The sequence below is a fragment of the Eulemur rufifrons genome, chromosome 9, assembly GCF_041146395.1.
Source record: "Eulemur rufifrons isolate Redbay chromosome 9, OSU_ERuf_1, whole genome shotgun sequence".
NCBI classification, from domain to species: domain Eukaryota; kingdom Metazoa; phylum Chordata; class Mammalia; order Primates; family Lemuridae; genus Eulemur; species Eulemur rufifrons.
In genome coordinates, this window is record NC_090991.1 from 17,356,674 (window position 1) to 17,381,857 (window position 25,184).

Sequence of the window (25,184 nt, forward strand, 5' to 3'; positions counted from 1 at the left end):
GCTGACGTTGAAGGCCCGGCCCTGTGAGGTTGCATAGGGTAAGTGGCGTTGGCCAGGAGGCAGTGGCGAAGGGGAAGGAAAGAGGATTTGGGCTAGGGGCGGGGCTTGCGGCACAGCGTGGCTCCTGATTGCTGGAGCGCGGCTGCCAATCTCGCAGAATCGCTCGGTTAACCAGTGCGCTGGCGAGACGCGGTCAGATATACTGAGTGAGCCCTGAGAAGCAGCCTCAGATCCTGACGGTGCAGCAACTCGCAGCCTCAGCCAGGGAGTCCCAGCCGCTTTCAATGGAGGAGAAGCCCGGCCAGCCACAGCCTCAGCACCATCACAGCCATCACCATCCGCACCATCACCCCCAGCAGCAGCAGCAGCAGCCGCCGCACCACCACCACCATTATTATTTCTACAACCACAACCACAACCATCACCACCACCACCATCACCAGCAGCCTCACCAATACCTGCAGCATGGAGCCGAGGGCAGCCCCAAGGCCCAGCCAAAGCCGCTGAAACATGAGCAGAAACACACCCTCCAGCAGCACCAGGAAACGCCGAAGAAGAAAACAGGTCTGGGAGGGAGGACGGGTGGGGGAAGGGGATTGGAGGTGGGGGACAGGGGAGATGGGGGTGGGGCTGGATCGGAAAAGCGCGGACGGGGTCCGGGTGCATTTATGTGTCCTCTGGATCCGGGGTTGTCCCCTTTCGTTTTCTCAAAGCTCAGGCTGGTCAGTGGGGTTTGCAGCGCTCTCCTTCCTTTCAGCATGGGAGAGGCCCAACCAGGCCAGCGTGATCTTCCCGGCCCCCGCCCCGGCTGAGGGAGACCCGCAGGGTCGGCCTTGGAAGTCCAACCTTATTATTCTTTTCCCGGTCACCTAACTGCAGCCCTGGAGTTACCTTAATTTGGGGGCCCTGAGATGGGGTGATTCTACCCCCCCCCAAAAAAGATCCCTCGAGGTGTAACTCAGGAAGGCCTAGCGAATCCTGACCGGGGTGGTGTCGCGAGACCCTTTTGCAGGCGGCGAGGAGTGGGTAGGTGGGCTGAGTTGAGGAAGTGTCCCTCACCCGCCACCCCAAGCCCACCTGTGGCCTTGGGGTTCCCCGTTTTGGGGGGGCTGTTGAGACCCCTCGCCTCACGGGTCATTTCCACCCCTAAACGCCTTTTGTGGACTCCAGACCCCGCAGTCTCTCCCCGTGGCTCCTCCCGAGGCCGGCGCCCCGGGCCCGCTCCCCCCAGAGCCGGCGCGGCTGGAATGTTCTCTCCTCCTCGCGGGGCCGCTTCCTGTCCGCCATGTTGGAAGCCGATTCCTGTCACCGACTCCGGCCCACTGAGGAGCGGAGGGGGAAGGGTGTCGAGGGGCACAAGGCGCAGCCGAGCCGGGTGACCGGGGATCCCCACCGGCCGTCGCCTCGCCCCCCGCACTGCGGGGGCGCCGCCGCCCCCCGCCCCGCTGCCGCCCCTCCCCCCGTCGCCGGCCGGGGTTGTGTAACCCGGTGGCGGCCGCGCGGCCCCGGGCGGGTCCCTGGGGTGAGGGGCGGGGGCGGTTGAGGTGGGGGAGGGAAGCGGCCACGAGGGGAGCGGCCTGCGCCGGGCCTCGCGCGCCGGCGGCCGCGTTTCCCGCTCCCGGGTGCGGCGGGAGGCGCGGGCGGTCGGGGCGGGCGGCCGGCCTCGAAGCCGAGCTGAGGGGGAAGGAGGCCGCGGGCGGCGGCCGCGGCCCTTCTCCGGGCAGGAGAGCTGGGGGGGCGGCGGGGGGATTCATTTTGGGTAGAGGCGGCGCCTCTGGCCGGGTGGGGTACCCAGCGGGAACCAAGCTCCCCGGTCACGAGTTTCTCTGCCACAGGAACCTCGTCTCCTGCCAGGTTCGCTCACGACTCCGCCTCTGAGCCTTTCACTTGGGCCCTTCTAGCGGCTCGTTTTCTACCAAAAAAACAAAAAACTTACTCTCTCATCCTGCCCACCCAGCACTTACCTTCTGAGTTTGGGTAGTGTCTTTGAGTGGGGGGATTAAAAAAAATGTTTGGATGGGAAAAGGGCGAGTTTTTGACCTCTCTTTCTTGTCCTTAAGGGTGAACCGAATGGCTTATCCATGAGGTTAGATCACTACCAGTCTTCCCTCGTATGAGGCTGTTTTCCATGTTAAAGGGAAAGGTGTTTTTCACATTTTAAAACCTATTGATCCCAAGACTAATTTTAACAAACGTGAAATTGAGGGTGAAAGTCATAATAGAAAATATGTGAGGAGAAATGAGCTTAAAAGTTTGTAACTAAGCAGATTTCAAAAAATAAGGATTCTTTATAAATTGAAGAGATACGAAGAGTATGGTAAGAAAGTGAATGCTAAACGGAGCATATCAAATTTGATACAAGCAGTTATTGAGGGTTGGAGAGAAACTGCTTTTCTATTGCAGACTTAATGTAACTTGAAGACTGAAATTGGAGTGTCAGATTTTCCATTCTGGGGGCTAGTGGGGGCCGATGGTATGCAGTGGAAGGGAATACATAATATGCATTTTAAGTGTTTAATCCTAAGGATTTGGAGCAGTTTAAAAACTGTTAGGAACTATACAACACCTAAATCTTTTAACATGAGATCATTTGCAAAAGATGGGGAGGTATTATGATTGCTTGGAATATAAGGCAATATTACTGTTCAGATCGAAAAATTGTATTTTATTGGTTAGGTTAATACACTCCTGCAGGACTCCTCTGCATATAGAAGCAGCCCCTGAACCCTTCAAGGTGGCATTCTTTAAAGTGTGTCTTATCCTGGAAAGGGATTCAGAGGGGAAACTGGGCTTAGCAATTCTGACAGAATATAAACAATTTAGGGTGAACAGTTTTTCATGAGCGGCCTGGTCACAGTGCTGTTCTGCCACATAGGAAATGCTAATAACCAGGAACAACTTAATATTTCTGAAATGTATTTGTAATATGTTGAGGTGGGCTATATTTATGGCCCATTGCCCACAAACCTATAAGGAGGAACGATTTTTCTTTAACCAGAAGAGGGCGCAAGAGAAGGCCAAATGTGTTGAGTAATTTCAATTTCTAATCCAAAAGCCAGATTTATCAGGACTCAAGTTTTGCTGAGTCTATTTGAAGTAGGGCTAGCCTGGCAGCCCTAAATAATAAAAACACTAGGCGTTCTTTAATTTCTTTCATTAATTGTGTAATGTTTACATTCTTAAATACTAAGCTTTAAAAAGAAAACGTCTCTGGCATACTTTTTATATACCAACAAGGTTGTCATGGAGAAGTTTTATGTAGTTGAATGAGAAAGGCTTTTTGTTATTAAAAATTGGAAGTGGGAGTATAGTGGCTTCTGAGCTGTTTTTCATTGTTTGATGATTTCTCATATCTGAGCCATTTAATATTAGTAATCTTAGGAAAAATTCTAGTCCACTTAAAAAACTTTGCTTTGGTTCAACTTAGTTTGGATGTTGGATTTTTTAAATTTATTTTTTATTTTTTTGCTATTTGAGATTGCTTACCTTTAATTGAGATCTGAAAAGTTATAACTAATGGGCCCAAGGGTACAGAACTTTGTTTAAACTGTTAGCATGTTAAATGGTATGGGCAGTTCTTGTCTTTGGTCCAGAGTTTCAAAACGGTAAAGTTAGATCTGTTATAAATGTTAGCTGGGTGCACCTGTAGTCCCAGCTACTCTGGTGGCTGAGAGGCAGGACGATCATTTGAGCCCAGGAGTTCAAGACCAGCCTGAGCAACATGGACTTTGTCTCAAAAAAAAAAAAAAACACACACACACAGGCACACAGACAAAGATGAGAGCCTCTAGGAGTTTTCTGCTTCTCTGAAGAAAAAAGAACTTTTTAGAAACATCCTAAGCAGTGATCTGTTTCTTCCTGTTTAATAGTTAGAATTATTCTATCCAAATTTTGATTTGATTGGCTATCATAGCTTTTCCAGCAGCCAAAAAATGAAAATGTAATTTTTAGTGTTTCTGCCTGTTTTTCTGATGTAAATCTTCCTAGACTGTTTCATTCCACATCAAGTTATTTTGGAACAATGGTTTTCAAACTTAAAAAAAAGTAGTATCTTCTATATTCTTAAAATTGAGGACCTCCAAAGAGCTTTTGATGTAGGTTATATCTATTGATATTTACCATATAGGACATTAAAACTGAGAAAATTTCCAAAAAATAGTATACAAACTCTTGTGACTTAACCTTCACAGGCCTAAGGCCTAAAAGAATGAATGAAAGTAATAAAGGCAAATAACTCAGTATTCCTATTTGGCTCCCATCCCTACCTCCCCCAAAAAGCTGCCTTAGATGAATATGTGTGTATATTCTTCTGTTGTGTATTTCTAATGACTTGACTTCAGTATGCTTTTGTGAATATTTCATGGAATATTAATAGATAACTAATACTACTTTTACCAGTAAGGCAATGAGAAAAGATGATGCAATTGAATCACCTATAGTATTAGAGTTAACTTTATGGTGGTTGAGGTCTTCAATTAAACTCCGAGTACCATAATGTTTTTTATTTATTTATTTATTTTATTTATTTATTTATTTTTTTTGAGTCAGAGTCTCGCTCTGTTGCCCGGGCTAGAGTGAGTGCCGTGGCATCAGCTTAGCTCACAGCAACCTCAAACTCCTGGGCTTAAGCTATCCTACTGCCTCAGCCTCCCGAGTAGCTGGGACTACAGGCATGCGCCACCATGCCCGGCTAATTTTTTCTATATATGTTTTTAGTTGTCCATATAATTTCTTTCTATTTTTAGTAGAGACGGGGTCTCGCTCTTGCTCAGGCTGGTCTCGAACTCCTGACCTCGAGCGATCCACCCGCCTCGGCCTCCCAGAGTGCTAGGATTACAGGCGTGAGCCACCACACCCGGCCACCATAATGTTTTTTAAATTAGGTTCTTTTCATTGTAGCTTTGTTAGTAAATATTTTCTCGCTGCATCTTTTGAGTAGGCACTGTTGCATAGTGGTAGGAAACCATGGATTCCACAGAGACTGGAGTTTGATTTCCAATTTTGCTACTTTGTGATTTGAGCAAGTTACTTCCTCTCTCTGAAAGTCTGTTTACCCAAAAGACAAATCAGGAAAATATTTTTTATAAGGGATAGAAACATTGATACATAGGTATTTTGATTTCATGTATGAATAGTATGATCTAATGTCTGGGCAGTGGTCAATGTGAAAAAGTTCACAGTGTTAGATTTTTTTTTCCCCCCTAAGAGCGGGGTCTCACTATGTTTCCCAGGCTAGAGTGCATTGACTTTTCACAGGCATGATCATAGCACACTTATAGCCTTAAATTCCTGGGCTCAAGTGACTCCTGCCTCAGCCTCCTGAGTAGCTGGGACTACAGCTACTAGTGTACCTTTACACCTGGTTTGGTTGATTTTTTTTTTTTTTATCTGATAGATGCACTGGAAACTGCTTAGGGTTACCTACCACCAGCCATTTATGGTTTCATAGAAATGAAGTCTTTAATTTCCTTCTAATAATTACTATCTCAGTAAAACTTGATTTTTGCTCTGCTTTGAATTGTAAAGAAAATTTTGTGAGACTGGATGGGTAGGTTGAATCTGTTAGATGAGAGGTATTATGACACTGCTTAAAAGATCATGTTCTCGCTGACCTTAGAATTTGGTTTGAATCATGGCTCAGATTTGTTAGGAGTAGATTCCATTTCCTAATCTGTAAAATGGAGCTGACAAGTATCTTCTCATAAAGATGTGAAATAATACATAAAGCTAAAGTTCATAGCATAGTGTTTAGCATACATGAAATAAACAGTCCTTAAATATTAGGCACTACTGTAATTTACATGTTGTGATTTTTAAAAACCTTTTGTTTTTGTTTTTTTTTTTTCTTTCTCCCTAGGCTATGGTGAACTAAACGGTAATGCTGGAGAAAGAGAAATATCTTTAAAGAGTCTGGGTTCTGATGAAGCTACCAGCCCTATTTCCAGGGTCCTCAATGGCAATCAGCAAGTTGTAGACACTAGCCTAAAGCAGACTGTAAAGGCCAGCACCTTTGGGAAAGCAGGAATTAAAACCAAGAATTTCATTCAGAAAAACAGTATGGACAAAAAGAATGGGAAGTCTTATGAAAATAAATCTGGAGAGAACCAGTCTATAGATAAGACCGATACTGTAGCAATTCCAAATGGTGTTGTAGCAAATAATTCTGGCTATATTACTAATGGTTATATGGGTAAAGGAGTAGATAATGATGGTAGTGGATCTGAGAGCGGATATACCACTCCTAAAAAAAGGAAAGCTAGGCGCAATAGTGCCAAGGGTTGTGAAAACCTTAATTTAGTGCAGGACAAAATAATGCAACAAGAGACCAGTGTCCCAACCTTAAAACAAGGACTTGAAACTTTCAAGCCTGACTATAGTGAACAAAAGGGAAATCGAGTGGATGGTTCAAAGCCCATTTGGAAGTATGAAACGGGGCCTGGAGGAGCAAGTCGAGGAAAACCTGCTGTGGGTGATATGCTTCGGAAAAGCTCAGATACTAAACCTGGTGTGAGCAGCAAAAAGTTTGATGATCGACCCAAAGGAAAGCATGCTTCAGCTGTTGCCTCCAAAGAGGACTCGTGGACACTATTTAAACCACCTCCAGTTTTTCCAGTGGACAATAGCAGTGCTAAAATAGTTCCTAAAATAAGTTATGCAAGCAAAGTTAAGGAAAACCTCAACAAAACCATCCAGAGCTCTTCTGTGTCACCATCTTCATCTTCATCCTCTTCATCATCTACTGGGGAAACTCAGACCCAATCTTCAAGTCGGTTATCCCAGGTTCCTATGTCAGCGCTGAAATCTGTTACTTCTGCCAGCTTTTCTAATGGGTCTGTTTTAGCAGGGACTGATGCAAGTGTGTATCCTGCAGGGGGTCAGCCACTGCTAACTACTGCTGCTAATACTCTAACACCCATCTCTTCTGGGACTGATTCAGTTCTCCAGGACATGAGTCTAACTTCAGCAGCTGTTGAACAAATTAAGTCTAGCCTTTTTATCTACCCTTCAAATATGCAAACTGTGCTGTTAAGCACAGCACAAGTGGATCTGCCCTCTCAGACAGATCAGCAAAACCTGGGGGATATCTTCCAGAATCAGTGGGGTTTGTCATTTATAAATGAGCCCAGTGCTGGCCCCGAGACTGTTATTGGGAAGTCATCAGATCATAAAGTGATGGAGGTGACATTTCAAGGAGAATATCCTGCCGCTTTGGTTTCACAGGGTGCTGAAATAATCCCCTCAGGAACTGAGCATCCTGTGTTTCCCAAGGCTTATGAGCTGGAGAAACGGACTAGTCCTCAAGTTCTGGGTAGCATTCTAAAATCTGGGACTACTAATGAGAGTGGAGCCTTATCTTTGGAACCCAGTCATATAGGTGACCTGCAAAAAGCAGACACCAGTAGTCAAGGTGCTTTAGTGTTTCTCTCAAAGGACTACGAGATAGAAAATCAAAATCCTCTGGCCTCTCCTACGAACACTTTGTTAGGCTCCGCCAAAGAACAGAGATACCAGAGAGGCCTAGAAAGAAATGATAGCTGGGGTTCTTTTGACCTGAGGGCTGCTATTGTATATCACACTAAAGGTAACTATACAAAGATTTTTATTAGCCAATTTAGTATGTATTTATTAGTAGTTTGTATTAAGAGTTAATAGTTCAGAGCTTACTTGAAAATGACAATGTGGGTAAGCATCTACCACCAAACTCTAATTCAGGGTCTTTGGAAACAGTATGAGTAAAGTTTCAAAAGAATGTTCATCTTTCCAACTTAAAAGCATTTTTAAAAAATATATGGGCAAATAAAATTGACCCACCTGGTTCAGAGAATAAAGAGAGGAGGTTGGGGGGAACTTGGCTAAAGGTGTGATGTTACGGTTTCTCTGGGGCACACTTAAGAATTTTTTTCTTAGAACAGATGTTTCTTCTCCTTTGCTTTTTATATCATATTCTTCTTTATTAGCAAGCTCATTTAATAGTTCTAATTTGCTTAAAATGAGTAGGAGCAGGGTTTCTGAGGAGTCTAAAAAAGATGGAGTGTCAAACTTTTTTCTCTTAAAAGAAGTAATTGGTGCCAAGTGGTAACTAGAAAATAATTTAGACAAATTACAATGTCAAGCATGATTAGCGTAGTAGAGACCAGGCTCTTGGGGGTTTGTGCTTTTCATAGCCCCAAAGCCATGTTTAAAGAAAACCAGCTATCTTCCATGATAAGTTCTATGTTAGTAACTTTCTTAGAATATGGTTTATTTGTATCTTAAAACAAAAATTTGCTGTATGGCATAATTATAATTTAAATCATTGGTGCAAACAATGAGGTTTAATGAATGATGTTTATAACTTTTTGCTTTGTAGAACAGTGGTTTTGAATCTTCCCACCCTGTCCACCTCCCTTTCCCCTCCTTCCCTAACAGATCCCTACTCCATTCATGCATAAACACACCTAATATATACTGCACATTCCCATGTTTAAGAGTGGCTCATTTAGGCATATCAGATTGTGGGAATGAGGTAATTACCATATTCACCCTGGAAGAAATCATTGCCTTAGAGATAAATAACAAAGCTTGTGACTTTCAAGTAAATTTCCTAGTCTACATACCTTTCCTTATCTGCAAACTGAAAGACATTTAGTATAATAAACACATGTCATTTTTATATATTTTCCTTCCTTTAAGAGTAAGTAGAATTGCCTTACAGAAGTTTAAGAATAGGAATGCTGCAGACAAAATTTACCTGTTTTCACTTGTTCTCCAGCTCTGCTTTTTGGAAGTAAATACAGAAACTAGAGTTTTTAGTAAAAAAATTAAGGCAAAATAGAAATGCTTAGTTTCTTAAGCCATGGTTAACTATATAAAAGTTAATTTCTGCCAGGAGAGTTGGGTGTTTTGGGTATTATTTTCTTTTTTTCTTTGTGGGTTTTTTTTTTAACATTCAGCCAAACAGACCAAGATTTGATGTCATTTTCTGTTCCATCTGCCCTCCAGAGACTATTATTGGAAATGTGTACCAAAGTATCTTGTCATTCTGTGAGCCTGAGATCACGTGTAATGTTTTCTCACCACCTCCAAAAAATTGCTAGATGTATTGTTTCATTAGGTGGTTGGTGGATGTTTTTATGTATGATTTCTGTTATATAGAATTGCAGGCCTTTTAAAATGGGGATATTCACTTGAGTTTTTTTCCTAGTTCTTATGCATTTACCCTGTAGATGGGCTAACTAAAAATGAAATCAACGTTATTTAAATAAATTAAATGCCCCTACATGGATGCAGTTATGTTTAGTTGCTGTTACTGAAAAGATTTGCTTTAGTAAAGTGCATGAGCTTGAGTTTTATAGTTGGATATTACTGAAATTAATCAGATTGGTATTGTGATTGGTTCCACTCCAAAAAATGATAGATAATATTCAGTTTGATTAGGACCCAGAGTGGCAGGTTCTTTGAATTCTTTCCAAATGTTGATGGGCCCAACAGCCCACTCATTTTCTCTTTACTTGGATTTGTTTTGAATCACAACCTTTTGAAGATCTTATAAGTGAAGGCTCCTCCCCACCCCCCAAGTTTTCTTAAACACTACAAGAGGCAATAATCAGTTGGACTTATTGGAATATCCTTTAAGAGCACCTGTATTATTTCTTTAGTCCATTAGTGTAGTCTTGTGTTTAAAATAAGTGAGTTGAAGTTAGGCTTAGAATTGGAACTTGTACATTTCTCCTAACTTCAAAAATAAGCCCTTCAACAGCTTAATTTGGAGATAGTCAGTAAGAGGGTGCATTATGTCACTTAAGTAGGAATGGCACATTATTTATTTACTTTCTTGATTATAAATCCATATAAAAAAAGATGTTTATTCGGCTCATGGTTTTGAAGGCTGGTTTCAAAGGCTCATGGTTTCGAAGGTCTTGCTGGTAACTTCTGGCAAAAGCTTTTGTACTCAAAGTTTTAGATTAACAACTACTTGCAGGTTTAGAAGTACTGTGGATTTTTTAGGGCACATTGGCTCTTCCCTGTAATCCTAGCAGTTTGGTGAGCTGAGACAGGAGGATTGCTTGAGGCCAGGAGTTCAAGACCAGCCTGAGCAACATAGTGAGACTCTGTCTCTACAAAAAATAGAAACATCAGCTACTTGGGAGGCAGAGGCAGAGGATCACTTAAGCCTAGGAGTTTGAAGTTGCAATGAGCTATGATCATGCCACTGCCCTCATTGCCCTGGGAACAAAGCAAGACCCTGTCTCCCTCCAAAAATTAATCTGAATGTTCAGGACAATTGAGTGTATGAAATGAAGATAAAGCATAAAAAAGGGATTTGTGGGAATTCTAGTTCTTGGGATTTTTCTTCTGGCTTTTTATATGTATTATGCTGTTAACTTTTCTTAATAAATAAGACCTGATCTTTGTGTTATCTGGAGGAATATTGTACCATTACACAGCAGTGTGAGTATTTAAAGTGAAAGTAGCTCCTCTTTCCCCATTCATCTCAAGTGATAGTTATGAGGCAAAGCTTTAAAGTGATGTCTTTTAAACTTGATTATGAAAAAAACATTATTTATTTTTTTTGTAGACAAGATCTCTTGTCTGGCCTAGAATGCAGTGGCATCATCATAGCTCACTGCAACCTCAAACTCCTGGGCTAAAGCAATCCTACCTCCTCAGCCTCCATGAGTAGCTGAGATTACAGGCATGTGCCACTATGCCCAGCTAATTTTTTTTTTTTTCTGTTTAAGTGCAGAGCCAGTAATATAGTGAACCCCAATGCACGCATCATCTAGCTTGAGCATTTCAAAAGCATTGTTGTTTCACCTATCCATCTCTACATTGTTACACCCGCAATTTTTTTTATTATGGTAAAATGTAGAAAGCATAAAGTTTATTATCTTAACCATTTTTAAGTGCATAGTTCAGTGGTCTTAAATAGTGGTGTGTAACTATCTCCATAACTCTTCATCTTATAAAACAGATTCTATATCCATTAAATAATAACTCTCCATTCCACCCTCCCCCCAACCCCTGGCAACCACCATTTTACTTTGTCTCAATGATTTTGACTAGAAGTAGTTCATGTAAGTGGAATTACACAGTGTTTGCTTTTTTTGTGACTGGCTTATTTTCATTTAAGCATAATGTTCTCAAGGCTCATTCCTTTTAAAGGCTGAATAGTATTTTGTTGTATGTATATAAAGCATTTTCTTTATCCATTCTTCTGTGATGGACACTTGTGTTGCCTCCACGTTTTAGCTATTGTGACATGGGTATGGAAATAGCTCTTCGGCAGCCGGGCGCGGTGGCTCAGGCCTGTAATCCTAGCACTCTGGAAGGCCGAGGTTGGTGGATCGCTCGAGGTCAGGAGTTCGAGACCAGCCTGAGCAAGAGCGAGACCTCCGTCTCTACCAAAAATAGAAAGAAATTATCTAGCCAACTAAAAATATATATAGAAGAAAATTAGCCAGGCATGGTGGCGCGTGCCTGTAGTCCTAGCTACTCAGGAGGCTGAGGCAATAGGATTGCTTGAGCCCAGGAGTTTGAGGTTGCTGTGAGCTAGGCTGACGCCACAGCACTCTAGCCTGGGCAACAAAGTGAGACTGTCTCCAAAAGAAAAAAAAAAAAAAAAAGAAAAGAAATAGCTCTTCAAGACCCTGCTTTTAATTCTTTTGGGTATATATCCTGAAGTGGAATTGCTAGATCATGTGATAATATTGTTTACATTTTTGAGGAACTGCCATACTGTTTTCCACAAAGATTGTGCAATTTTACATTGCTACCAACAGTGTGCAAGGATTCTAATTGCTCCACATTCTTGCAAACATGTATTTTCTGGTTTTTTGATAGTGGCCATCCCAAAGAGTGTGAGAGGTGGTATCTAATTGAGGTTTTTTGGTGTTTTTTTTTTTTTTTTTTTTTTTTTTTTTTTTGAGACAGAGTCTTGCTTTGTTGCCCGGGCTAGAGTGAGTGCCGTGGCGTTAGCCTAGCTCACAGCAACCTCAAACTCCTGGGCTCAAGCGATCCTCCTGTTTCAGCCTCCCAGGTAGCTGGGCCTACAGGCATGGGCCACCATGCCCGGCTAATTTTTTTTATATATGTTTTTAGTTGTCCATATAATTTCTTTCTATTTTTAGTAGAGACCGGTCTCGCTCTTGCTCAGGCTGGTCTTGAACTCTTGAGCTCAAACAATCCGCCCGCCTCGGCCTCCCAGAGTGCTAGGATTATAGGTGTGAGCCACTGTGCCCGGCTAATTGAGGTTTTGATTTCCATTTCCCCAATGATTAGTGATATTGAACACCTTTTCATGTGCTTATTAGCCATTTGTGTATCATCTTTGAAGAAGTGTGTGTCTAAGTCCTTTGCCAAGTTTTGAACCCAGTTTTTGTTTAGTGTTAGGAGTTCTCCATACATTCTGGATATTAATCTGTTACCAGATGTATGATTTGCAAGTACTTTCTCCCAGTATGTGGGCTGTTGATAATACACATTTTAAAATTTTCGGCCAGATGTGGTGGGTCATGCCTGTAATCCTAGCACTCTAGGAGGAGGAGGCGGGAGGATCGTTTGAGCTCAGGAGTACAAGACCAGCCTGACCAAGAGCGAGACCCCATCCCTACTAAAATTAGAAAAAAATTAGATGGACAACTAAAAATATATAGAAAAATGTAGCCAGACATGGTGGCACATGCCTATAGTCCCAGCTACTCGGGAGGCTGAGGCAGAAGGATTGCTTGAGCCCCGGAGTTTGAGGTTGCTGTGAGCCAGGCTAATGCCACGGCACTCTAGCTCAGGCAACAGAGCAAGACTCTTGTGTCCAAAAGAAAAAAAAATTTTTTTCATGACGTCTAGTTTGTCTATTTTTTCTTTTGTTGGCCATGCCTTTGGTGTCATACCCAAATTCCAGGTATCCCACCATTTTTCCAGTTAGTACTTTTGAGTATGTTAGAGTGATATAACTCTGTCTCCTTCACAGTAGTTATTTAGAATACTTATTTTATTTTTTTGAGACAGACTCTTGCTCTGTTGCCTGAGCTAGAGTGCCATAGTGACAGCCTAGCTCACAGCAACCTCAAACTCTTGGGCTTAAGCGATCTTCCTGCCTTGGCCCCCCGAGTAGCTGGTGAGCCACCTGGCACTTGACACTACAGCTAGCTAATTTTTTTCCTATTTTTGGTAGAGACAGTGTCTTGTTCTTTTTCAGGCTGGTCTTGAACTCCTGACCTCAAACCATCCTCCTACCTCGGCCTCCCAGAGTGCTAGAATTACAAGTGTGAACCACTGTGCCCAGCTTATTTATTATTTTTAAAATTATTTCTTTAAGAGATAGGGTCTTGCTCTATTGCTCAGCCCTGGAATGTCATGGCTTGATCATAGCTCACTGTAACCTCAAACCCCTGGGCTCAAGGAGTCCTCCTGCCTTAGTCTCCCAAGTAGCTGGGACTGTAGGCACATACCACCACACCAGGCTAATTTTTAAATTTTTTTTGTAGAGACAGGGTCTCTCTGTGTTCCCCAGGCTGGCCTCCAACTCCTGGTCTCAAGTGATCCTCCCATCAGCCTCCCAGAGTGCTGGGATTACAGGTGTGAGTCACTGTGCCTAGCTTGCATGTAATTTTAAAAAATTTGCTTCTCTACTACTTCCACAGATACTAGGTTATTGACACAGATTATTTGATCCACTAGATTTCACCTGGGCCCTGGAATAGGAAAAATGTTTTTAACTCACCAGTTAACTCACTGGTTCTAATTGGTGGCTTGAATTGGGAACCATAGGTCTGGAGAGCTTTCTTCAGCTTAATCCTTTTTTTTTGTTTGTTTTCTTTGCCTCTTCTGTACTTCTGCTTTCTGCCACTATTTTCTGTACTGCAAAGGAGTTCTGCAATAATTTAATGTGTATTTTTTTCCTTTCCCTTATGAAATACCAATAGGCAGAGTAACTTAGGGAAGATCTACTTTGACAGGGTGGTGAGTCTTTAAATAACTTAAGTAGAGGAGAAAACAACGTAAAAGTTTATAAGGCAAGATTTTAGATGTCATAAGAAGGATACAAATACTAGGAAGTTTCAGTGGAGGGAGGCAATTTCTAATGGGGTAAGGATAGGAAAAGAGTACAGAGTATGTTTTTATGGAGGCAGCAGCATTTAGATTGGATTTTGATGAAGAGGGAAGATTTTTGACTTAAATGCAGAGAAGAGGAAGGGAAAAGAATAGTAAAATTAGAGGATCATGAATAAATGCAAGTATAGGTAGGGATTCTGTTTGTATGCGGTGAGGGGGATATAAAAGGACAAAAATAAGTTGCTGACAGAATTATGGAGGTTTTTAATTTCAGTAGGGAGGCAGGGGAGCCACTGAATATTAGGGAGATAAGTTGGAGTGGAAGTAACAAGACATGGGTTTTGGTTTTTTTTTTTTTTTTTTTTTTTTTGAGACAGAGTCTCACTCTGTTGCCCAGGCTAGAGTGAGTGCCGTGGCGTCAGCCTAGCTCACAGCAACCTCAAACTCCTGGGCTCAAGGGATCCTCCTGTCTCAGCCTCCCGAGTAGCTGGGACTACAGGCATGCACCACCATGCCCGGCTAATTTTTTCTCTATATATTTTTAGCTGTCCATATAATTTCTTTCTATTTTTAGTAGAGATGGGGTCTCGCTCTTGCTTAGGCTGGTCTCGAACTCCTGAGCTCAAACGATCCGCCCACCTCGGCCTCCCAGAGTGCTAGGATTACAGGCGTGAGCCACCGCGCCCGGCCAAGACATGGGTTTTAATGCTTCCATTCCCAGTTACTTTGTACTTGGGGAAATCATTTGTCATTTTTAAGCCTGATTTTCTGAATTTTATAAAATAAAGATAAGAATGCCTTTGTTTTGTCTTACTAGGTTATACTCAAATGCTTTAGAAACTGAATTGGTATTAAGCAATTGATTTGCAGGTCAGTGTTCAGGTAGATTAATGTGGCACCAGTTTATAAGATAAATTGGAAGCCATTTTTCTGCTGACTAAAAAAGTAGATCAGTTATGTTAGAATAGTACAGGCAGAAAAATAACAAAGGTCTTCCCCTTTGTATTTGCCACCATGTGAGTGTTTGAAATATTCAAAAGTAAATATTTTTTAAAAAAGTTTTTTCGGGGGGGGGGAGTTTTTAGATTGGGAAAGGGCACAAAGGAACTTGATATATTTCTGCCTCCACAGGATTTGGAAAACAGGAGATAAGGAGACAGGTTATGGTTAATTGATCCATAAGACTGACAGGCACTATCTGTACAGCTTGGATATTTGTTCGCAGAAGGATCTGAATATTAAATTTTCTCCTTTTAACACAATTTACTTTTACTGCTTTTTATTGCAATTGCTCCATGAATGCCTGTGGCATCACAGCGGTCTTTCTAATAATCTTATTAACATGTGCCTGCAAATTTGACAGTTTTAATTAAGAAAAAGCTCTTTGGTTTTTGCCCTGGTAGGATTTCCTAGGTTTGGAAAGGGTCCCTATTTTTCCGTATAACATGGGACATTTAGGAATGGATGTAAAAAATAATTCCTAAATATGGCCTTAAGGCCCTTTTTCCTGTAGCGACTTGCCAGTTTAGCATCTATACTGGCTGCTTGATTTTTCATTACATCTGCTTTATGAATACAGTAATAATGAATTCACTTTGGTGTTAGTCTGAAAAGTTACTTGTGAGGAATTTATAGAAGCTAAAACCCAGATTTCCCTAACTTAAGTCCTAAGAGTGAGGGAAATGAACCACCCATGCTATAAAAGCGGACACTATTACTATCGTACTAGCAGTTTCATTCTAAGCAGCTTGATCACATTGATATTTTACCTTTATGAAGTAAATTGGATTAGAATAATTGTAGCAGTAGAAAAGAGAAAAATAAAAAAAACTTGAGTTCCAAGTTTCTATTGTGTGTATTTAGAGGTGTTCCAGACATATTATGCTTATCCTAGTTTGTTGTAGCTTCATGGAAGAAGAAGAGTTCATTAAGCATCTGCTGAAAAGGTGGTGATTTCTAACCACCATAAGTCCAGATTACTTGGGAAAATGTGTTATATTTCTCTCTGGGTATACTCAAACTGAAAAAGTAAAGGGTGGGAGAAATTTCTGACAGGCTTCTCTGTAAAAGAATAGGCAGGTACAGTAGACTGGTTGAGGAAGAGGAAATCAGAATAGTAAAATATGGTGTTGGAATAACCTCTAATCATCAAAAGATATATAAATCTGGATTGGGAAAGCAGAATTTAAGTTTGTCATGTCACCACACTTGCCAGTTTTACAGATTTTTTTTTTTTTTTTTTTTTTTTTTTCTGAGACCGAGTACTGTGTTGCCCTGAGTAGAGTGCCATGGTGTCAGCCTAGCTGACGGCAACCTCAAACTGCTGGGCTCAAGCACTCCTCCTGCCTCAGCCTCCCAAGTAGCTGGGACTACAGGTGCACATCACAGCGCCCAGCTAATTTTTCTGTGTTTAGTAGAGACAGGGTCTCACTCTTGCTCAGGCTGGTCTCAAACTCCTGACCTCAGGCAAATCCTCCTGCCTTGGCCTCACAGAGTGCCAGGATTACAGGCATGAGCCACTGTGCCCTGCCAAGTTTTACAGAATTTGGTATAAAATGGCTTAATAGGAGGTTGGAAGGCATGATTAGTGGTAAATTGATTTGGGGGTTCTCACTTGTAGGAGTCAGCTTTTTGGTGGAGCCATTATGTACTGAGGTCTTAGTTTAGATGCTTAAGTTAGATGCTGATTTTTTAAATGTTCTATTAACTGATACAGTAGTAGTCAGTTTGAAAAGAATTTTTTTTTTTTTTTTTTTTTTAAGAGGCAGGGTCTTGCTCTGCCACCCAGGCTGGAGTGCAGTGCCCATCATAGACTTTAATCTTGAACTCCTGGGCTAAAGGGGTTGTTGTACCTTAGCCTCCCACTGTGGGAGTTCAAGACCAGCCTGAGCAAGAGTGAGACCCTATCTCTACTAAAAGTAAAAAAATTACCAGGACATGGTGGTACACGCCTGTGGTCCCAGCTACTTGGGAGGCTGAGGCAGGAGGATTGCTTGAGCTCAGGAGTTTGAGATTGTAGTGAGCTACGATGATGCCACTACACTCTACCTCGGGTGACAGAGCGAGACTTGGTCTCAAAAAAAAAAGACAACTGCATAAATATTCATGAGACACTGCTGCTAGCGCAATGGCATTGGGCTAGAGAAAAAGGGATATAACTAGAAAGTTGCAAGTGTCTTAACTTTGGTTAAAAATTGCCATAGTTGAACACTCCTTAAATTCTTTACTTTGAATTTCCTTTTCTCTACCCACTCTCGTATATCCTGTATCCTTTAGTATACCTCTCCTGGTATTCTGTTTCTCAAGTGATGTTTTAAGTCCCCCTTTTCATGCTACACGAACATCCCTGGGAATTCTCTCTGTATATTAGGCTTCTTCAGCTGCTCTTCTGAGTTCAGACCACATATATTCAACATCATCACTTCAATTCTATTTGTATAAAATCAAATTCATACTCTTCTAAAACTTGCTTTCTTTCCTGCCTTCCCGCTCAGTGAATTAGCATTAGCCCAATTTATCATTAGATTATATGGATTCTATCTCTAAGATCTCCATTTTTTTCTTTTACATCTCTGATACAACTGTCCTAATTTCTTTTTCAGTAATATTTATTGGGTTCTCTTTCCCTGTTGTCACTGCATCTATTCTCTTCAGTTGCCTTGAGGAATCATCAATAGTATTTAGTACAATAATCTCAGATTTCTCTAGTGGCTTCCCTTCACATATATGATTAAATAATTATCTTTCCTTCATATATACTTTTTTGCTTTGTCCCCTGAATAGTGTTCTTCCTCTAAATCTTTCATTCTTAGTGACTTTCAGCCTTAACTAAATTACTTGTGGCCACTAAAGCATGGGTCACTGAACTTACGGTATAAAGAGCAAGATAGTAAATATTTTAGGTTTTGTGAACCATAGGGTCTCTGTTGCGACTACTCAAAAGTTGCACTGTAGCTCAAAAGCAGTGGTGGATGGTACATAAACAATGGGTATAGCTGTGTTCCAATAAAACTTTATTTGCAAAATCAGGTGGTAGACAGAAACCCAGTTTGCTGACCCCTGATCTACCATCCACTGTGTTCTTTAATACTGCCAGCCTTTGTTCATGTTGATACTTTTACCTAGAACCTAGCGTCCCAACAAAGTTGCCTACTAGACTAAGCTCACAGGGGGGGCATCTTTTTGTGTTTGTAACCTGAGCTCCTAAATAGTACTTTTTCACCTACTTGGAATTAAGAACTCACAGGTAACTGGACATTTTACTATAGGAAGCACTGTGATGGGGAGTTACGTAGAAAGTAGTCTGCGAATTTTTAAATTTTTTGTAGAAATGGGGTCTCACTCTTCTGTCCAGGTTGGTCTCAAACTTGTAGGCTCAAGCGATCTTCCTTCCTTGGCCTCCTAAAGTGCTTAGATTACAGGCATAAGCCACCATGCCTGGCTTGCAAGTTTTGATACAGTAAAATTTCAAATTGGATGGTGGTGTTTTAAATTAGAATTTTAACAAAATTGCCTACTTTGGTATATCTTTAAAAAAAAATCTTTACGTTATCAGATATGGCCATAACTTGCTTACCAGAAATCATTGGAGCATTTTTAGTAATAAGTATATAATGCAAAATATTTCAAAATCCAAAAACTTCCGAAATCTGAAACACTTCTTGTTCCAAGCATTTTATATAGAGAATACTGAACTTGTATGTTATGATTTTGTGTAGTTGAAAATGCCTTCTTAGCCATCATTATACTATTCATTTGTTTAGCTTCCCTTGGGATAGTTAAAATATTAAGTTAAGTTGTACAAGGTAACATTTCATATTCACAATCTGGGTTGAGACTTTTATAACCCAGAAAAGAGCAAAATGTAATGTCAGTCCTTTTCTATGTGTTCTATCATTGGTGTCACTTCTTAGTCTTAGTAGGATTGTTTAAGCATGGCATATCATCATGCAGACATTATTTTATTTGTTTCCCTTTCTTTTTAGCACTGCTCATTTATTTCTTGGCTAGATGCTAGGGTGGGCTGTGACTGAGTTTTTAGCTACATCATACATTCCTTTTCCCCGCCAGAAGTCCTGGTCAAATTCACTATTCCAGAGCTCACATTTGAGGAGGATAAAATTTGCTTATCAGAAATCATTTAGGCCGGGCGCGGTGGCTCACGCCTGTAATCCTAGCACTCTGGGAGGCCGAGGCGGGTGGATCGCTCAAGGTCAGGAGTTCGAGACCAGCCTGAGCGAGACCCCGTCTCTACTAAAAATAGAAAGACATTATATGGACAACTAAAAATCTATATAGAAAAAATTAGCCGGGCATGGTGGCGCATGCCTGTAGTCCCAGCTACTCGGGAGGCTGAGGCAGTAGGATCGCTTAAGCCGAGGAGTCTGAGGTTGCTGTGAGCTAAGCTGACGCCACGGCACTCACTCTAGCCTGGGCAACAAAGTGAGACTCTGTCTCAACAAAAAAAAAAAAAAAAGAAATCATTTAAAAATCTGTAGTATTTGAATAAAACCTTAAGCTAAGGAAATGTCTTCAACCTATTAAAGGAATTGGGTGTTTGTGAATAGTTATTTTTATCTTCTTTATTCTAAAATAACGTATGTTTGCTTTGTTTTTAAAGTAGTGTGGTGGTGGTGGTTATGACTCTGGAGTGTATCCTTCCCCCCATAAAAAAGGGTAGGGTTGTGCAGGGACAGATTAAGGCTTACAGTGGGGAAAAGGAAATGTTATAGTATAGGCAGGCTAACATGAAAAGTTTGAATAACTTTTTTCTTACCATACAACTAAATCTTTGCAGTAATCAAACCAAAAATAATGAGCAGCAAGTAATGGGTAAGACTCCTTAGGAATTTATTTGCTGCAAAATGTGGAATTTCTGTGCTTTCACTAAAAGAAAAAGTATTGGTTTTTTTGGAATTTTTTTTGCAGTCACATCAACCAAGATAGGGCCTTTATCTTTGGACTTCTTAAAATAGGCCACTCTGAGATCCAGAAATTTGTAGGATAAGAGCTCTAACAACAGTAAAGACTATTTCCAGCTATTCCTTGTTGTCTGAAGCTAATGGAATTAGAAATTGTATTGGAGTGACAGGCATGCTCCCCATACCTAAATTTTCTTTCCTGGTATGTCATATTTTTTTTTTTCTTCAGATTAGGTTCATTATGGTTCTCTTCCCTTCTTTGACTTCCCAGGAGAAAGAGAATTTTCCTGTCTTTGGATAGGCATCTGCCCAATCATTTGAAGGCCGTACCATACAACTAAGCTTGGACAAGTGACAATTATTCAGCTCATTATTCCCAGATTTGGTATAATCTGGGGATCAGGGAATTGCTGTGATAACCTAGAATGGGATTTTATCTGGATAATTAACTTTGCTTGTTTTGAATAATAAACCTATTGATCCAAACATCAAATTTTGACAAATTTTTGAAAAGTCTTCTCAGTTTTTAGACGTGGTTTTGATTTTTGTGATAGGTGTGGGAGTGTGATTCTACCAATCCCTGCCCTGTCCATACACATAAATCAAGAAAGTCATAATTTTAGATCTGTACACTTATTTCAGTCCTGGGGAGGGACTACCTTAACTGTAACCCATGTCCAGATATATCCCATCTTCATGGGCTCCAATTTTAGTTTTCTTTAATTATAATTGATAGCTGATAAACAGAATACAGTTATACAGAGTAAAATAATCTTTTATGCTTTCAAAATGATAGTTGTATGAGCATGGGAAGCGTACTTAGTATTTGTTACAGTTCTTTCCTATTACTAAGTAATCTTGCAGTAAAATATTTCCTTCTAAGATCCACTTCTTTGGTTCTTGTATAATGGTCTGCTGTCTTGTTATTTAAGACTTAGATACCCCCTTGAAGCTTTCTTGTATGCCAGGTAGAGTTCTTACTGCTATAGTTTGGTCATGCACATATTTCCCCTATTGTAAAATGCCAAAGTAAGCACATTGTAAACATGAAGTTGGAGCAAGTAAGTGGATATGGATTGGCATTTTGACCTTATAGGTTAAAATAAAAATAGATGTGCTTTAGAGATAGATCAGAACCATTTCCCTGGGTAGTTAAACTAATTAAGCATCAAGTTTAACCACATTTGACAAATGCTTCATTCAGAAGATGTGGTGGGCACCTCATTGAGAGGTAATGGGTTACCAAGAAATACTTGTTGCCTTTTTTTTTTTTTTAAGAATGATGAGCTATTGTGAGAGATACCATTTTGTCTGTGTAGCGTGCTTGCATAGCATATCTTTGCTACTTGTGAAGACAAAATTATTCTGGCAATTTGATTTCAGATAATAATTGACTTTCTATAATCAGCACTTAAGACAACCTAGGTGATACTTAAGAATTATAGGAAAATATGAATGCTTTGAGCTTCATAGGATTGTGCTATTTTCAGCTCTACCTCCAGCCCAGCAATAATTAGTCTAGGTTTTTAAGATTTAAATGAAAAAACAGCTTCAAGCTTACCAAAACAGTGTATACAATAATCTTTTTTTTTTCTTTGCAGAAATGGAATCTATTTGGAATTTGCAGAAGCAAGGTAAGAATGGTTAGATTACTTGAAATGTTAATACCAGTCAGTATTCACTGTATATTATTTTTGGGTGGGAATAACAGATGAGTAGATTTTGTTTTGAATTATTTAATAACTGCAGTCAAAAGTCACTAGCTACCATACCAGGATGGCTAAAGATGGGATAACAGTGTAAGTGAAAAAATATGTGAAAGTCCTCTTTTCCTGCTGGATGAAGAGTGTGAATGGTTTTTCCCTCCCTGACTATGAAAGTGAGACAAACCATAAGTGTTTTTAATCTAGGGAACCAACATGATTAAGTGTTTCCACTTTTGGCCAGTCTTTAGCTATGTTTGTATGGTAGGCAAAGGATAACCTAAGAACTGAAATTCACAGTTCAGAAAAATACTAGCTGTTGTAGAAACCCTATCTGGGCTGTATGTTCTCTGAAAAAATGGTTAGAAATTAAAATTGGTTATACTAATTATTGTGTGCCTTACCAAATATATTAGAATACTTTTACCGTGGAATACATGAAATAAAGTGAGAGTTTTGGTTGGAGAACCAGTCACCGACTAATAGATGTGAATTTTCAGAGCTATGTAACCGAATCATATCCCACTCTTCATCTATTATGCTAGTTAACATAAATGAATTTCAGATGAATGTGAAAATCCTAGAATTTCAGGGTTTAAGTACATTAGAAATTCTCTTATTTTATGTATTATGAAACTGATGCCCAGAGAGGTTACTGTATAAGCCAGAAGAGTGGTAGGACTAGGACTGCAATGTAGGTTCCCCTGATTTCCCAACATTGCTTCTTTGACCTCCACTTGTTTTTAGGTCAAGGTTTTGTTTAACACAGCTGTGGCCTGATGATATGACTAGCAAGCTCTTAAATTATTTTGAGTTGATTTTTCTGTCTACCTTCTTTTTTTCTTTCCTTTTTTTTTCCCCCCCAGAAACGGTGTCTTGCTCTTGCTCAGGCTGGTCTCGAACTTCTGAGCTCAAGTGAGCCACTGCACCCGGCTTCCATGTCCTTTTTTAATCAAACACAAATGAAAAGAAGCTAGACTAGAAAATATACCCTGCAAAAGTAGACCTACCTGTTTTTACTGTAAAATGGCTGTTAACTATTAGGAGTGAGCATTATCTTCATGGCAGGTTGCCAGTGGATGACCCTTGAAGTCCCAGAAATGATATTATCTCTAGAGTAAACTAGATTGATTCTTAGGTTGAAGTGAGCTTGAGTTTTTCCAATATTATTTATAGGCCTTTAAAATTTTTCATTAGGTGACAGGTTTTACAGGTTTGCCTATTTTTTAAGCATGTACACTTTTAATGATAGAAATGGTATATAATAAAAACATTGCATCTCCATAAGAGGAGCACATACAGCTATATAATAGGAATTTAAAATAGCACTTCAGAATAACCCTGGAGTCTTTGCCCAGACACATTCTGACAGTTTTATGTTAAGAACCTGGGAGATCCATGGGCTTTTGCTGTTGCTGAGAGTAAAGGCTAATGGTACTGTGGGAAATTAGGAAGAAGGAGTAAGTCACGATTAGGACTAAATTGGAAGTTCTGCCAAACTAATATAACATGAAGTTTTTGGTACTAGGTTTTACTTGAATGGTTTCTTGTTAGACAGTCCACACTGATTAAAATAAATTTTGACTTCATTCACTGAGAACAGCAAAAGAAAATAAATCCAAGTGTTTGTTTCAGTATTGGATCATCGGTGACTAAGCTTTTTTCTTTGTTTTTTTCAAATATACTGCTTCTGTAATCAGGAGAAACACAAAAAGAAAACTCTTAGTAACTGAACGCAACCTTCTCTGACCTTAGGAGTTAAGGTCCTCATTGCCTAGAAGAGACCCTGTTACTGGGAATTCATTGGAATGCCAAACAGCTACTTTTGGGTTGAGCAATTGGATCATACATGTGTTACTACAGAGAGAAATGGCCTTTTAAGTTGTGTTTTCGTAAAAGGGGGTACAATTTAAATGAAAGTTATTTGGGGTTTGTTTTTGGAACATGGGCATTTTGGGATTCCAGACTTTATTTTTACTAATTTTTGTTAATCTTCCCTCCAGATCCCAAAAGGATAATCACTTACAATGAAGCCATGGATAGTCCAGATCAATGAAGGACCAGACTGCCTATTCGTAACCTTTCTGCAGCATTAGAGCCACCGTTCATGGGGGACACAAGGCTTTTATGCTCCTAGATCTTCAACGCAGCAGAGGAACCATAAGTAGAATCACAGGATAATATATACAAATATATATATATACATATATATATATAGTTATTTAAAAAAAAAGGCAACTGAAAGTAATTAGACTTCTTAAGGAATCAAATTTATTTCAAGAGACTACACATGGTTATTTAATCTCCGGTACTGAATAGTTTTTTTCTTTTTTTTTTTTTTTTTTTTTCTTTTTTCTTTCGTTAGTTTTTGTTTTTAAGTGTGAATGCAAGTGATTAATGAATACAGACTTAACAAGTGTGGTTCTAAAGTTCCTGCTGTCATCAACTTGGGCAACAAATGACCCACTGGAAAGGCAAATCCACTTAAAAGATCTCTGTATCTTGTTCTGTGACTAAAGTGATACACTAATCACGGGGAACCCAGAATGATTCAACATTTTCCCCCCACTCCTCCTTTGATCTTTTGGTTTTACTTTAAGCCCTGCGAGAATGCTGGATAAATGCCTTGAAGTTTGCAGGGGTGTATTTTTTTTAGCGAATATGATTTGCATGTCTTGCCAGGAGTTAAGCAGCCTCTGTGGGTTGTTGGGGAAATCTTTTCTTTCTTTCCTTTTATTTTTTGTGGGGTGGGGATAGGGGAGGGCCTTGAAGTTCTACAATTCTGGAATAGTTGGTGGTACATAGTTAACTTGGTTTTGGTTCAATTTAACAACTGAAGAATCCATGAGTGTCATTTTTAATAAGTTGCAGAACAAGCAATTGGCTTGGATATTCAATATGGAAAAATATTCCTGTGCCCATATTTTAATGTAATTGTATAACTGGGAGCAAAAATATATTCTGCTTTTCAACTGTAGGTGCTCCAGACTTGCTCTCTGTCACTAACACTAAATGTGCTGTTTTCCTTGTTTTTCTTCAAACATCAAAGAGAAACTTCTGTACCTTCCTGTAAATTCTCTTTTAATTTCTCAGCAAAATCTAAAAGGGGAAGCAAAAGGTCCATGAAAACTAAAACTTCATGTTTTTAGCCAGTGAGGAGGTAATAAACCCTGCCTGTAGAAGGTGTGTTTTCATGCAAACTATACTTCTGAGCTTATTAGCTTCTAATTATATCTTAGTAAATATATTTTAGTACTAGAGCAAAATGGGTTTTTAAGAAAAATAATGTGAAATTCTGGAAATTTTCTTTTGGGCAGAGAAGAGCATTAGCCCTGTCTTATCATCACATTGCCATCCTGTTGCACTGCAGCTTGTGTATAGCATGCTAAAATAAATTTATTTGTGTGTGTGCAGAAATTAAGGGTCCAATTAAGATTGGGTGATGTTAGTGGCATAATAACAAGTTGTCTGGCCTGACATAGCATCACATCACATAAACAACACACACAGAAATTAGTATATCCAT

General features: G+C 40.1%; 1 protein-coding gene across 1 annotated transcript; it reads left to right on the forward strand.

The window, feature by feature from the left end:
• Positions 1–221: 221 nt before the first annotated feature.
• Positions 222–23,828, forward strand: NUFIP2 (nuclear FMR1 interacting protein 2). The gene is made up of 4 exons (XM_069483549.1): positions 222–564; positions 5,858–7,582; positions 21,557–21,589; positions 23,662–23,828. The coding sequence occupies exons 1-4, from the start codon at positions 285–287 to the stop codon at positions 23,712–23,714; spliced, it is 2,091 nt and encodes a 696-aa protein (XP_069339650.1). The 5' UTR covers positions 222–284; the 3' UTR covers positions 23,715–23,828.
• The last annotated feature ends 1,356 nt before the right edge of the window (positions 23,829–25,184 follow it).

Excerpts from the sequence above, each read along its gene's own strand:
- NUFIP2 (XM_069483549.1), top strand. The coding sequence starts at position 285 with ATGGAGGAGAAGCCCGGCCAGCCACAGCCTCAGCACCATCACAGCCAT. Across the intron at positions 7,583-21,556 it reads TATTGTATATCACACTAAAG|AAATGGAATCTATTTGGAAT; the intron begins GTAACTATACAA and ends TTTTCTTTGCAG. Across the intron at positions 21,590-23,661 it reads TTGGAATTTGCAGAAGCAAG|ATCCCAAAAGGATAATCACT; the intron begins GTAAGAATGGTT and ends TCTTCCCTCCAG.